Source organism: Arachis duranensis, chromosome 2 (assembly GCF_000817695.3).
Source record: "Arachis duranensis cultivar V14167 chromosome 2, aradu.V14167.gnm2.J7QH, whole genome shotgun sequence".
Lineage (NCBI taxonomy): Eukaryota > Viridiplantae > Streptophyta > Magnoliopsida > Fabales > Fabaceae > Arachis > Arachis duranensis.
The window spans coordinates 9,607,779-9,623,802 of NC_029773.3; the positions used below are offsets into that span (position 1 = coordinate 9,607,779).

Here is a 16,024-nt window from a genome sequence, read left to right on the forward strand (position 1 = left end):
GAACTTAGCCAAGAAGGTCGTGACCAGCTTATCCCAAGAGTCCAGGCTATCTTTAGGTTGAGAGTCCAACCATGTTCTAGCTCTGTCTCTTACAGCAAAAGGGAAAAGCATGAGCCTGTAGACTTCAGGATCTACTCCATTAGTCTTAACAGTCTCATAGATCAGCAAGAACTCAGTCAAGAACTGGTAGGGATCTTCTGATGGAAGTCCATGAAACTTGCAGTTCTGTTGTATTAGAGCAACTAATTGAGGTTTCAGCTCAAAATTATTTGCTCCAATGGCAGGAATTGAGATGCTTCTTCCATCAAACTTGGACGTAGGTGCAGTATAATCACCAAGCATCCTTCTTGCATTATTGTTGTTGGGTTCGGCTGCCATCTCCTTTTCTTGTTCGACATTTTCAGCAAGGTTGTCCTTGGATTGTTGTAATTTAGCTTCTCTTAGTTTCCTCTTCAGAGTCCTTTCAGGTTCTGGATCAGCTTCAACAAGAATGCCTTTTTCCTTGTTCTTGCTCATATGAAGGAGAAGAGAATAGAAAAAGAAGAGGAATCCTCTATGTCACAGTAAAGAGGTTCCTTATTATTAGTAGAAGAAGAAATGGAAAAAAGAAAGGAGAATCCAAATACAAGAGTGAGGATAGGGGCAGTGATTTGAGATGAAGAGAAGTGTTAGTAAATGAATGAATAAATAGAATAAGATGAGAGAGAAGTTTTCGAAAACAATTTTGAAAATGAGTTAATGATTTTCGAAAATTAAGATAAAAAATAAAATTAAAATTAAAATTTAAAATAATTAATTAATTAAAAAGAATTTTTGAAAAAGAGGGAGGTATTTTCGAAAATTAGAGAGGGAAGAGTAGTTAGGTGATTTTGAAAAAGATAAGAAACAAACAAAAAGTCAAATAGTTAGTTGAAAAAGATTTGAAAATTAATTTTGAAAAGATAAGAAGATAAGAAGTTAGAAAAGATATTTTAAAATCAAATTTTTGAAAAAGATAAAATTTTGAAAAAGATATGATATAAAAAATAAGATAAAAAGATATGATTAAAATTAAAATTGATTACTTTACTAACAAGAAACTAAAAGATAAGATTCTAGAATTTAAAGATTGAACCTTTCTTAACAAGAAAGTAACAAACTTCAAATTTTTGAATCAATCATATTAATTGTTAGCATAATTTTCGAAAATAAAGATAAAACTAAGAAAAAGATTTTTGAAAAAATATTTTAAATTTTCAAAAATCATAAGATAAGAGTAAAAGATATTTGATTTTTTTGAAAAAGAACTTGAAAAGATAATAATTTTAAAGTTGAAAATTTGACTTGACTTACAAGAAATAACTAATTTTTAAAATTTTTTTGACTAAGTCAACTCAAGTTTTCGAAATTTTGAGAGAAATAAGGAAAAGATATTTTTTGATTTAAAAATTTTCTTAATGATAAGAGAGAAAATCATAAAAATGACTCAAAACAAAGAATTTTGGATCAAAACACTTAATGCATGCAAGAACACTATGAATGTCAAGATGAACACCAAGAACACATGAACACCAATAACACTTTGAAGATCATGATGAACATCAAGAACATATTTTTTTTGAAAAATTTTTGATGCAAAGAAAACATGCAAGACACCAAACTTAGAAATCTTTAATGCTTAGACAATATGAATGCACAAATGCATATGAAAAAACAACAAAGAACACAAAACAAGAAAACATCAAGATCAAACAAGTAGACTTACCAAGAACCACTTGAAGATCATGAAGAACACTATGAATGCATGAATTTTTCGAAAAATACAAGAACAATATGAATATGCAATTGACACCAAACTTAAAACATGACACAAGACTCAAACAAGAAACACAAATTTTTTTTTATTTTTATGATTTTATTATTTTTTTATTTTATTTTATATTTTTCGAAAAACATATAGGAAAAAGAAAATAAGAAATTCAAAATTTTTAAAAAGAATTCTAGGAATCTTTCAATGTTAGCCTAAAGCTCCAATCCAAGGGTTGGACATGGCTTAATAGCCAGCCAGCTTTAGGATATAAATCAGTCATACAATAGCTGATATTTCAATTAACTTGCCTCTATGCTGATGATTGGAAGCCTCAATCCAAAAGAATTTGGATATGGCTTTACAGCCAGCCAGGCTTCAACATGCTTCATGAAACACTAGAATTCATTCTTAAAAACTCTGAAGGATTTTTCGAAAACAAAGGGAAAAAATTTTTTTTGAAAGATTTTTGAAATTTTTTTGAAAATAAACGAAAAGAAAATTACCTAATCTGAGCAACAAGATGAACCGTCAGTTGTCCATACTCGAATAATTCCCGGCAACGGCGCCAAAAACTTGGTGGATGAAATTGTGATTCATACTTAAATTGTTGTTCAAAATTGATTCCTAGGTAATGGCCCCAAAAACTTGGTGCTCAATACCATGGTCTAAACATAATTTCACAACTTCGCTCAACTAACCAGCAAGTGTACTGGGTCGTCCAAGTAATAAACCTTACGTGAGTAAGGGTCGATCCCACAGAGATTGTTGGTATGAAGCAAGCTATGGTCATCTTGTAAATCTCAGTCAGGCGGATAATAAATTGTGATGGAGTTTTCGAATAATAATAATAAATAAACAGAAAATAAAGATAGAAATACTTATGTAGATCATCGATGGGAATTTCAGATAGGCATATGAAGATGCTGTGCTCCTTCTGAATCTCTGCTTTCCTACTGCCTTCATCCAATCCTTCTTACTCCTTTCCATGGCAAGCTGTATGTAGGGAATCACCGTTGTCAATGGCTACATCCCATCCTCTCAGTGATAAAGGTCCAAATGCTCTGTCACGGCACGGCTAATCATCTGTCGGTTCTCGATCATGTTGGAATAGAATCCCTTGATTCTTTTGCGTTTGTCATCATGCCCAACAATCGCGAGTTTGAAGCTCGTCACAATCATGCAATCCCAGAATCCTACTCGAAATACCACAGACAAGGTTTAGACTTTCCGAATTCTTATGAATGCCGCCATCAATTCTGGCTTATACCATGAAGACTATGATCTCACGGAATGGAATGCTCGGTTGTCAGGCGAGGGCAACCATGCATCGTGCATCAGGAATCCAAGAGATACACACTCTAGCTTTCGCTTGTAGAACGGAAGTGGTTGTCAGGCACGCGTTCATAGGGACGGATGATGATGAGTGTCATAGATCATCACATCCATTAGATTGAAGTACGAGTAGTATCTTAGAACAGAAATAAGATTGAATTTGAATAAAAGATAATAGTAATTGCATTAAAACTCGAGGTACAACAGAGCTCCACACCCTTAATCTATGGTGTGTAGAAACTCCACTATTGAAAATACATAAGTGATGAAGGTTCAGGCATGGCCGAATGGCCATCCCCCATAAACGTGATCAATAGTCTCCTAAGATGAATAATAGAATAAAATCGAGACCAAAGATGTAACGTGGTCAAAAGACACTGAATACACTAGTAAAAAGTTCTATTTATACTAGACTAGCTACTAGGGTTTACAGAAGTAAGTAATTGATGCAGAAATCTACTTTCGGGGCCCACTTGGTGTGTGCTTAGGCTGAGCTTGAGCTTTACACGTGCAGAGGCTTCTTTTGGAGTTGAACGCCAAGTTGTAACGTGTTTTTGGCGTTCAACTCTGGTTCGTGACGTGTTTCTGGCGTTTGACTCCAGAATGCAGCATAGAACTGGCGTTGAGTGCCAGTTTATGTCATCTAATCACGAATAAAGTATAAACTATTATATATTACTGGAAAGCTCTGAATGTCTACTTTTCAACGCCTTGAAGAGCGCACCATTTGGAGTTCTATAGCTCCAGAAAATTCATTTTGAGTGCAGAGAGGTCAGAATCCAACAACATCAGCAGTCCTTTGTCAGCCTTTTATCGGAGTTTTGCTCAGGTCCTTCAATTTCAGCCAGAAATTACCTGAAATCACAGAAAAACACACAAACTCATAGTAAACTCCAGAAATGTGAATTTAGCATAAAAACTAATGAAAACATCCCTAAAAGTAGCTAGATCCTACTAAAAACTATCTAAAAACAATGCCAAAAAGCATATAAATTATCCGCTCATCACCTCCGTTAGAATTAACGGAGTAAAGGACCTAAGTGACTGATGGAGTTAATTGTTAGGGACCAATCGAATAATTAATTTTAGTTGGGGACTAAAGTGTCCAATCTAAAATTCTTTGAGGACCAAAATGGGTATATACTCAAGAACTAAAGGGATTTGGATATTCTAAAGTTTGAATTTCATTTTAGAGAATAAAGTATGATCTTCTATCCTTGAATAGTTTCTCTTTTATATTTATTTTTGGTCTCACCTATGAAATCAATGATGAGAGATCACACTTTACTCTCCAAAGTGAAATTCAAACTTTAGAGGATCCAAATCCAAAATAAGGACATAAAATTTTATATTTTTGTATTTTATTTGGTGATAAATTAGAATAAATTATAAAAATTTAATTTTTTTATTTTTTATTTAAAAAATTTGAAACAAAAAATATAATAATAAAAAATATAATTATGAAAAAATAACAAAAATAATGAAAGAAAAAATAAAAAATAAGTTATGTTTTTTGTTAGTATTTCTGTGTTTTTTTTGTCATGATAGATACAAAATACACTAATTCAGTGTTTCTAGATACATTATTTTTGTCCATGTCTCTTCTGTCAAATACGATTTTGTATCTTTGTGTCTCTTGTCTTCGTAAACAAACGCAGCCTAACATAAAAATTCAGTGGTTCGGACCATTCAGACCGAACCGATGATCCACTCGGCCAAATTACCGAATCACTAGATTATTATTGGTTCAACTGTTAGATCACTGATTAAACTGGTCTTATTTATTAAAAATATAAAATAGTCAATCATCAAATATTAAACTTATATTAGTAGAAAATAAATATTTTTACTAATATTTTTAACAATAATAAATTTAATTTCTAAAAATAACTATTAGAAAATTCTAATTAGCATTAAACCTATATTAATACAATCATATAATAGTAACAATAAGAGTAACGATCAAGTATTAAATTTGAATAATGCTACACATCTAAGTTTTTTTGTTAATCAAGTTTAACTAAGTTGGTCTAACATAACAAAAATCAGTTATAACTATTATTATTCCAAGTCATGTTATTTAACTTAGTTGAACTTGATTCGTAAAAAAAAAAAAGAGAAAATTTCACTCCCCTTTCCTCTATTTTATAAATGTACATTTCTCTCCTTTCTAACTTTTAAAAAATCTCCTCTTTAATCTTTAATCCATTTCAAATTTTTCTGTGTTAACTAATGTTAACTTTATCCATTTTTTAAGAAAAAATAAAATATTTTTTAAAAAATACCTATTAGCAAAAATTTTAATGTTAAAATAATATATATAAATATCGAAAAATTAATAGTAAAATATAAAAAAATTGTTATCGAAAATTTTAGTAAAATCATAATTTAATAATTAAAATATTGTTGAAGGGTATTTTAGAAAAAAATAATATAATTATTAAATTTTTTTAAAAATACAATTTAATCAATAAAAAAATAATTTATTAAAGGGTATTTTGGTAAGCAAAATTTAATGATAAAAAATAAAATTTTTTTAATGGGTATTTTTTTAAAAATAATTTATTTTTTCTTAAAAAATAGATAAAGTTAACATTAGTTAACACAAAAAAATTAAAATGGATTAAAGAGGAGGTTGTTTAAAAGTTAGAAGGGAGAAGAATGTACATTTATAAAATAAAAGGAAAAAGAATATCATTTTAATATCTCGTAGAAGAGAAGAATGAAATTTTCTCTAAAAAAACTTAGATATATAGTATTATTCATTAAATTTACATTAAAACGGCAATAATCAAATATTAATACAGTTATAATCAAATATCAAATTTACATTAAAAGAGCAACCATTAAGTATTAAACCAATAAAGTGATTCCAAATATGACAATTCTATATTAAGATGTCATTGACGTTCATTAATAGTGTTAATGGTTAAAAGTATAATTTGAAACGTATTTAAAATATTGAAAAAATTGAAACAAATTAAACGTTAAAAGATATTTTTAAAACTGTTAATATCCTCCTAACCCATATTACAAGACAAATGATAGATGGCAGTGCTATTTTAGAGGCGATTTTAAATCAGCTGTTATCTACTAATTTAGTGGTGGTTAATGCAATAATTTTAGAAAAAACCCCAAATATTTATACATTTTCTCGTAGCTTCGCCCCTTCTTTCTCCTAAATCTCAATCTCATTTTGTGTTTACTTTAACAATTATCGGAGTTCTCTCTCTCTCTCACACACACACATTTTCATCATCGTCTTTGCGGCGGTTTCAAGATCTCTCAACATCATTCTCTTTACGCCTTGTTCCTCTACCTCCTTTGCTCTGCCAGATCTGCTCGCCATCTCCTCTAAGCTGTGCATGAGCGTCCTACAAGCATCGCCTCCAACCTCCATCAGCTCTACTACTGCTCATCGAAAGGTCTTCTCCTTCTTCCTTTCTTTATTTATTAGGTATTTTGTTTGTTTTTTCTCTTTTTTTTGGCTAGGTTTTCATGTTTTTACAAGAGAAGCACCTCTTTACCCATTTCAAACGATGCTTCTGTCCAAGATCTGCTCGCTATTCATGTGCTACTTGGTTGAGATTATGTCTTTATTTAACTTGGTTCAGATTTCTTTATCTATTATTTAGTTCTAAATCCATCCTTTTTTCTTTTTGATTTAGTTTCAGTTTATTCTTTTATTTTATTTTTGTTCTTGTCAAGAATACAAACAAAAGATGGTAAAAAAAATCCAATCTACCAACAATACATCGGTGCCACCGCGTCGCCCTGCACCTCGAGTTTGAGGGTCAATGTGGGTTATTTCTCTGGAGATACAAAATGATTAATAATTATGGCACTTTTCGGAATTTTTTGTTGAGTTTGAGTGATTTATGTAGTGATGCTTTACTTGTTGTTTGTGCCATTGGAATATTTAATTAAGAAGTGATTGAACTGGATGAACAAACATTTTGGGGATTCTGTGCCAACTCATGGTGCCACAAGTGCTTCCTCTCACCCCGTATTTAATGCATGTATATGTAGTTGTAAGGACATAGATTTGTTTTAAAATTAAGAAAAGAAATCAAATTTCAACTATTTTTATATGTTCATCTAGAATTTTCTCACTTAGTGTTGGTAAAAAGGTGGGAAGCAGTGCATGGGAGATACCACGCGGCACTATTGCATTTCATGCATCAAGTAACCCTAATTTGTTCTCTAGTTCGCTTCCTGTTCTTGGGAATGAATAGTGTATGCTTGAGACACTTCTAGTGATATCATAGACTAGAATCACCCAAAATGATTGTTTGACCTTTTGTGTTTTCTTTATATTACCAATATACAATAAATTTGATTGGTTCGGGACATTATGATCAATCTGCCAATGATAATTGGCCAAAATTAGGCAAGGTTCATAAAGATGATGTAGGCAAGTTGCACTTGAAGATAATAGATTTTTCTTAGCATAGTAGTTTTGTATTGTTCAATATTTTTTGAGTAAATAATTTATAAATAAATATTTTTTAGTTAACATTTTGAAATTATCTACGTGTTTAATAGTTTATTTAATGTTTTTTTATGTTAATATATCAAATTTAATAAATATGATGTAAAGAAAATAAATTATAGTAAAAAATGGTATAAATTATTATAATTGGTCAGACTTTTTTTTAAGCTAGTGTAGGAAATTGCGACGGTTTAAAATCGTCGCAATTTTTTTTAAAAAAATGCATATAAATTTGTAGGGTTGTATAACCATCGCATATTATTTTTTTAAATCCACTTACTAAAATAGCGACGGTTATTGAGTGCCGCAAAATTATCAGCCTGATTAGGCAGCAGTTATACTAGCGGTTGTTGAAAACCGCCACGAAATCACCTACCTGCGCCAATAACTAGGGTGATCCATTCAACCGCTGGTATTTAATTTTGCGGTAGTTTAAAACCACGGCTAATAAGTAAAAAATCGCCGATATCATCCGTATTTCTTGTAGTGATACACGAGTTTGAATATAGAGTAGAAATTAAGATATCCATAAATATGTTCAAGATGGATATAAATAATTATCAAATATTCGTCTTGCTCCATCCTAATTCTCATTCCTACTAGAAGAAATGAGTTTCATAGAGCAAATTTAGTGGCAGATCACAAAGAATTTAACCAAATCAATGTTTTAATTAGATATTATCAAGTGCTATTAAAGAAAAATAAAGTATTTCAAACTTGAGGTTCTTAAAAATAATTAAAGGATCTATACAGATCCTGATCCTGATGATCAAGTATTCCCATATATATAAGAATATTATGAATTGAAGTTGAACTAAAGTAATGTTATAGTTGAATGTTAACTATAATTAAAAATTAAATAAAGTATTAAAAAAATAACAAAGTAATGTATGTTTAACTTCTCTCTACATATATAAATGAAAACCGTGAAGTTGAACCAAATCATCAAATGTATCAATGTGAGTGAACACTAACCATCATAAAGAAATAATAAAGTATTTGAAACTTGCATTGGAAGTTCTTTTCTTTAATTAAAGAGAAAATTATGAGATCTCAAATACAACTCCAATCTATATATTGCTTACTAGCTGGATTATTTATTTATAATATAAATAAGTAGGCAGCAGCTCTTTTTCCAATTGAAAAATTTAGTTTTAGTAGAAAAGTTTTAATAGGAATAACATTATGGTCATTATATCTTTCAGCTAATTTACTTTTATTAATAATATATATTTTCATTACTATTTTATATATCTTATAATAATAAGTTATAATAATAAGTTATATGTTGAATTTAGAAAAATTTTATCATTTATTGTGATGATAAGTATTTAGTTGGATAGATTAAGAATTAATTTTAATTTATATTATGATTGATTGTGCAATAAAATTTTATATTGTTATTTGATTTAAATACTGATCCGGTTATAATTAAAAAGAATTAACCATCAATAGTAAGATATGAGAAAAATATGAAAGAGATTGCTGCTCCTAATAAAAAAATTATTATAATAATTATGAAATATGATTGACAATAATGGCTAATAATGCCACGATTTTATTATAAGAAGAAGATCAATTTTTAAGAAGAAAGAGGAAAAAATTCAGAATATATAGAATGACTTCAGGAAGAATATCAGACAAACCACCCTTATAGGCGCAATAAGAATGACTTCAGGAAGAATAAAATAGAAAGTGAAGAGGCTCCTACCAGATTAAGTGGTTTGGAGATTTGGCAAAAGGTTAAAGGACTTGGGAAGATATCAGATAATGGAAAGTGGATCAAATCGCGAGAGTATGGTATTACTCACAATTGGACTAAGCAAAGTGTGTTTTGGGAGTTACCTTATTGGAAGGATAACCTGGTTCGTCACTGTCTTGATGTAATGCAAATAGAGAAGAATGTGCTTGATAACATAATGAATACTGTTATGGACACTGATAGAACTAAAGACAATGAAAAGGCTAGGTTAGACCTGGCTGAACTGTGCAAGCGTCCAGATTTACATTTGCGGCATGTCGGTGATAACTGTTGGTCCAAACCTAAGGCAGCTTATACTTTAACTTCTGAACAACAACAAGACGTGTATAGGTGGGTGCAACAACTTAGATTTTCAGATGGTTATGCATCTAACCTTGCTAGATGTGTAAGTCTTTCCTAGGGGAGGTTTATTGGTATGAAGAGCCATGATTGTCACATTTTTATGCAGTGCTTGCTTCCAACTGCATTTAGAGAACTACCTACAAATATATGGAAGCCTCTTACCGAGTTAAGCCAGTTTTTCAAAGACTTGTGTTCAACCACTCTCAAGGTTCATGATTTAGAGGTTATGGAGCAGAATATTCCCATTATCCTTTGCAAGTTAGAAAGGATATTTTCCCCGGGATTCTTTAATGTGATGGAGCATTTGCCAATTCATCTAGCATATGAGGCACGTGTGTGTGGACCTGTCCAATATAAGTGGATGTATCCGTTTGAACGGGTGATAGGAGCATTCAAGCGAATAGTGAAAAATAAAGCAAGGGTTGAAGGTTCGATTTGTGAGGCTTTCTTGGCAAAGGAGATTTCAAGTTTTGTTTCTTTCTACTTTGAACCACATATCTTATCGAGGCGAACCCGTGTGGGAAGAAATGATGACGGCGGAGACACAATTAAAGCCTCTTTATCAATATTTAATAGACCTGGTCGCAAGGTTGGTAAAGCTAAAGATCATTGGTTAGATGAACGAGACAAGGCCGCAGCTCATTTGCATATTCTACTCAATGAAAGCAAAGTTAGTCCTTTCTATATGTAAGTGCCCAAATCTTTTATTAAACAGTTAATTACACTTTTTCTACTAATGAATCCCATAGCTTATAAACTCTAGTCCTACTTTCATCAAGGTTTTGGAAAGAAACTTGTCCTGGAGAAAGCGATGACCGATTTCTCCCTTGGTTTGCATCATATGTAAGTGCATAAATTCGTATCATTTATTGTAAAGGTTTCTAACTAAAGATTTGCATCACATATCCTGAAAATAATTTGTTGCATGTTTCTAGCTAGGTTCAAAATCAATGTAATGAAATTGTTGATCCTGGTTTGCAATCACTTTCTTGGGGTCCTTCAAACAAAGCAACAAGTTATCCAATTTATAAAGTAAATGGATATACATTTCATACCCTTGCAAGGTCAAAAGGAAAAAAAATCGATAACACTGGTGTGTTTGTTAAAGGTGATATAGGCAGCGGGGAAAGTGATTGGTTTGGAGTATTAGAAGATATACTCGAGCTTGAATACACTGGTAGTGACTCTAATCGAGTTGTTTTGTTCAAATGTCAATGGTATGATCCAAGTCGTCCAAATGGAACACGTATTCATAATGACTACAAAATAACTGAAGTCAACCATAGTAAAAGATATCGCCACTATGATCCTTTCATTGTCGCCCAAAAAGCTAAACAAGTTTACTTCTTACCTTATCCTGGAAATTGCAAGTCTATGTGGCGTGTTGTTGTAAACACTAAACTAAGAGGTCGAATTGAAATCAATCATGTACATGTAGAGGAGGATGAGGAAGAGAATGATGTAGCTTATCAAGCGGATGAGAGCAATCCTTCTAGGATTTCTGACACCGAGCCTCCTATCAGTCTTAAGTCTCCATTTGGAGAGGACCGCATTGTCGAATTGTCCATCGGCTCTAGTTCTGGGGCTAATAAAAATGAAGATGATGATGTTGCAGACTTTGATGATGATATTGATTTTTAATAGGGTAATCATTTTTAGCTTGTATTGTTTTAGCTTATATATATTGTTCTTTACATATATTGTTCTTAATTTGTATGTCTTAGTTGTCATGTAACTTAATCTAGTTGTCTTAAAAATTCAATATATTTAAAGCATAACTCTGTCCCACACTCATTTTTTCTTGTCCCTTTTCTGAAATTTAGGAAGCTTCATATTCTTTCTTATTGTTTTTAATCTCTTTCTTACAGTTTGGTTTGAAGATTGAATCTCTCTCTTTGTTGCAGTGGCAGTAGTAAAGGAATTTCATTGGAAAGGTAAAAGGGTAGCAGTGCACGAATGAGGTGAGCCCCTTCTCTCACTCTCTCACTCTCTCACTCTCTGTGTGCCCCGCGTGCTCTCTAAAAAAATGTGTGTTTTATAATCTAAAAAAATGTGCAACTGCTACTGTCATCTGCTGTGAAACATCATTCACTTGCTCAAGTTCTTTGGCAAAAAGACCCCAGTTATTAATCCATGACTAATCTAATCCCAGTTCTGGATTTTCCCATGGCTAATTTAAAATCCAGTTCTATATTTAGGTTGATGTTTCATTAATCTAAAGAGAAGCAAAGATTGGGACTGGTTTATTAATCTCAGTGCTTCAGATTACCCTCTTGTGACTCAAGATGGTTAGTTGTACGGCTTATAGAAGAAATGTTTCTGTTGCCCTTTTTAAGCTTCTTTTGCTCAATGATTATTAGACTAATATACAGGTGTATGATTCTGCAGATCTTCTATATACTTTCTTGGAGGTAGATAGAAATCTTAACTTCATTGAGCACACAAGTCGGTTACGATGGAAGGAGTAAGTTTTCCTTCTCCCTCCTTCCCCCTGACATAAACAACATTACAACCCAAGGTTATCGAAGTCCCTAGTTAATTGGGTCTCCTATCTAGTTTATGGATTTACATGTATACTCCTATGAGTTCAAGCATTGAGTTTTACGATTCTAGTTTACCAGAGTTCCACTAGTTAGGTGAACTCTCAAGTTTGATTATCTTGATTGAACCTGCTTTTATACATGATCCTGAATTGGACCACATTGTGCAGGAAAAAACGAGCGATGCCTTTGATTGTTGATCCAGGGCTTTACCAGTCAAACAAATCTGAAGTATTTTGGGTCACTCCTAATAGAAATTTGCCAACATCATTTAGACTATTCACTGGTTAGTTTTATTTTTTCATCTTGTAATGATTGAGTTTGATCACACTTTTCTAAAGGTTCATTTATGCTAATTTGGAGGAGAATAGTCAATTAAGAGAATGAAACCAGAAATAAATTGTGTAAACTTTTTATTTTTTGTTGGTGAGATGTTGGTTGCTCTTGTACTTCAACAAGTTATCTATAAGAGATAGCTTCTTAAGGCACACTTACAATGTATGCATGATCAACTTCAAAAACTTGTTCTCTTATAGCTTGTATTCGGTAATGTTAACTATTTCAAGCAGAAAATACAAAGACATTGAGACAGAAACAAAACAAAAGAAATTGTGTCCCTATTCCTATCCTCGCTGTCCCAATTTTAAGAGTTGTGTGGCTGAAGCCATAGCAAGGTCCAATTTGGAACAAGAGCTGCCACCTGGGTCCTGCGCTGTGGCCACAGCAGCCAAGGCAGATGCTAGCCCGGCAATGGAAAGAGCAGAATGCACGCGTGTATTCTCAATACGTGCCTGATCTTTCTTTTTCATACTGGTATTAGTATTTCCATTCTGCTTCTGATGCAACCATTTCCCAATAGTACTACTCATTCTTCTACAGTGACCAGAATGTGTGATCTTACCTGGCTGCAAAAGAGTATCACAAACACCTCTAAACTTTCATTGTACTACTATAATCAAGTTTAATTATTCTACTTGTGCTGATTTGGTTATTCTACTATGGCATGTTGATAATTCTGGTGGTTGATTATTTAGTTGGGAAAATGTGTGAATCAGTATGTATGGTGGCTGATTTTTTTGTGTACACAGCATTTTTTATGATAGGGTTTTAACTATGCTCTGCACCCTCTCTATGCTTAATATTTTTACTTATATTCTGCAGATAGTTTTGTGCATAATAGTCCTTTAATATATATGTAGGTCATGGCTCCTCGGGTCAAGGGTAAAGGTGTCAAGGGTCATAGAAGTTCTTGCACCACTGCCGCAGCCGCTATTTCAACCACCTCCACCTCTTCTAGGACTTCGGTTGTGCCAGATTTTCAGTCAGGATCACTTAGCCAGCAACCGTATTTGATGGTACCTAATCCAGGCTACACGGGTCTTCCTCCACCAAGTTGGCCTACTCCAAGATGTATGGGTCCCCCTCCTCCACCCCCTCCTCCAATTTCGATTCCTCCTCCGCTTCGCAATTCCAATCTATTAGTTGATTCAGAGACACCTGGAAGCTCTAGTACATCTCCTCCATCAGAGACTGCATCGGTTCCTAATAGTGTCACAAAAGAAAGATTGGTTCCCGATGGAAAAACAAGGTAAAATTTGGATCTCTCCATAATTAAAATAGCAGCTTCTAGTGGATTTCCCATACTGCATTACCTATTTCTCTTATTACTCTTCTACACAATTTTTACATACTGCATTACCTATTCCTCTTATTACTCTTTCAGCAAGCAATACTAATCACTCTTCTTCTTTTACTACTCCTAATCTAAATGTGTTTACTACTATATTTTAATTTCAAATTAAACTGCTAATGACTTAAAACTATTTTTATAGTTTTCTAACTTGTCAATTCTTTATGAAATTATTAGTTGGTTACCTTTCCCTCCTGGTTCTCAGAAGATTACAGAGATCATCAAGAAACAATATGATAAACCGTACAAAAATTTTGGAGATGTCCCTCTTCCGACAAAGAAGCTTTGGTTTAAGGAGTGGATGGTAAAAGTGTTGGATTGAATAAAATTATTTTGGATTGAATATTGTTCATGTGATTTGAATCTTATAAGTAGCAACTTGATGAGTATGTGCAGAGCCACTTTCTTATTGATGATGACGATGATGAGTTTTTCTGGAGGGCTTTCAAGTATAGGACAAGTAAGCGATTTAGCCAAATGATGTCAGATATCCGTGAGGGTGTGGATACAACCCACGAATGGCTAATTCCTGCTTACAAAAAGGTGTTGGAAAGGTATTGGGAAACAGATGAGAAATGGAAAAATATAAGGAAAAAAGCAAGAGAGAATCGAGCGTCACTCTTAGGTGGTTCTGTCCATTGCGGTGGTTCTATTCCATTGAGCTCAACTATAGAGAGGATGGTAACATAATTTAAGTGGCTTTAGATCTTATTTAATAGACATCTATTTATGTAAAATTTTTCTTATTTTGTATTTTATGTGGAACAGAAGAAGCAGTTGGGTCGTACACCAACCCACGAGGAGGTCTTCAAAGAAACCCACACACTTAAAAGTGACAAGTCTAAATGGGTGGACAAGCGCTCTCAAGACACTCATGTGAGATATAGCACAAATACTCCTCCTATGTCAAAATTATTAACTAATTTCTAGCTGTCTGGCATTAACATTACTGTATTTAGTGGTCCTAACTATGTTCAACATTATTATTATTATTATTCAGCTTTGTGCTTTGTGATTTTATAGTTGGTTTCTTTTCTTCCAAGTTTCTGTAGTCTAAGCCCTTTGACGCATCTCTTTATATAGGGTCTATTCAATTATTCACAATTTGATTCCATAGACCAACTTAAGAGATAATATAGTTCACCAATCTTAATCTTGTGTAGAAAGCATGTGAAGCATGCATTATTCTCTTGGAATATGGTAAGCTTGTCCCATCTCTGCCTAACATGTGAAACTTTTGCATCAAATTATTCAAAGTGAAATGGTTTTTGAAACTTTGAAGTTTATTATCTGGCATGTCCCCATTACTCATCATGTAGTGTTCATGTCTCCCCTTCCTATTATCAGAATCTCCTTCATCATGTAGTATTAATCTTGTTTTTGCTTTTAGCATATCATAAAGAATGTTGATACTAATATTTAGCTCAATATTCTTGGGACTATTAAACTGTTCTTGCTGTTTGTGAAGATTTCTTGTGAAAATTCAGCCTCATTTTTGCTTGTGACTATTATTGGAGTTTTCTATTGTTTGAATTTAAATATATACAATTTGATTAGAAAAGTTTTGTGCAAAATCCGAAAGTTTTCTATTAAGTAATATGCATGGCTATTTGTCTTAATAATAATAATATAATTGATATAATCATTATGCAATATGAGAAGTTTATAAAAAAGTTGGCAGAAGTTCAGGCTCAACATGCCGAGGCTCAAGCACAGGGAATGGAGCTACAACCAATTGATGATGACTTGATTTGGGAGGAAGTGTGTGGTGGGCAAAAGAAGAATCGAGTTTATGGAAAAGGGTCATTCTTTGCTAGCTCTATCAAGTCTGGAACCACTTCTGCCAATTCTGTATCTGGAAGAGCACCAAGAAATCAAAATTCTGCTCCTGATTTGCGAGAACAGATTCATAATCTCAATGAAGAGCTTTTTCAGCGTGTTACTCAACAAACAGATGAGCGTATTAGTAAGTTGTTAGATACACGCTTGGCTCCTTTGGAAAAGACTAAAAAAAAAATTAGAAAAGTTGGAATGGACAATTGGAAAGGCCAAGAAGGAAAAGCTGAAACAGAAGAGA

At 32.7% G+C, this 16,024-nt stretch overlaps 1 protein-coding gene across 1 annotated transcript; it reads left to right on the forward strand.

The window, feature by feature from the left end:
* The first annotated feature begins 11,673 nt into the window (after positions 1 to 11,673).
* On the forward strand, positions 11,674 to 15,179 carry LOC107473415 (uncharacterized). Its single transcript, XM_052257738.1, has 10 exons — positions 11,674 to 11,678; positions 11,944 to 12,005; positions 12,106 to 12,181; positions 12,428 to 12,543; positions 13,292 to 13,311; positions 13,457 to 13,845; positions 14,125 to 14,251; positions 14,344 to 14,628; positions 14,716 to 14,823; positions 15,111 to 15,179. Exons 1-10 carry the CDS (start codon positions 11,674 to 11,676, stop codon positions 15,177 to 15,179), a joined length of 1,257 nt encoding a protein of 418 aa, XP_052113698.1.
* Positions 15,180 to 16,024: the final 845 nt, after the last annotated feature.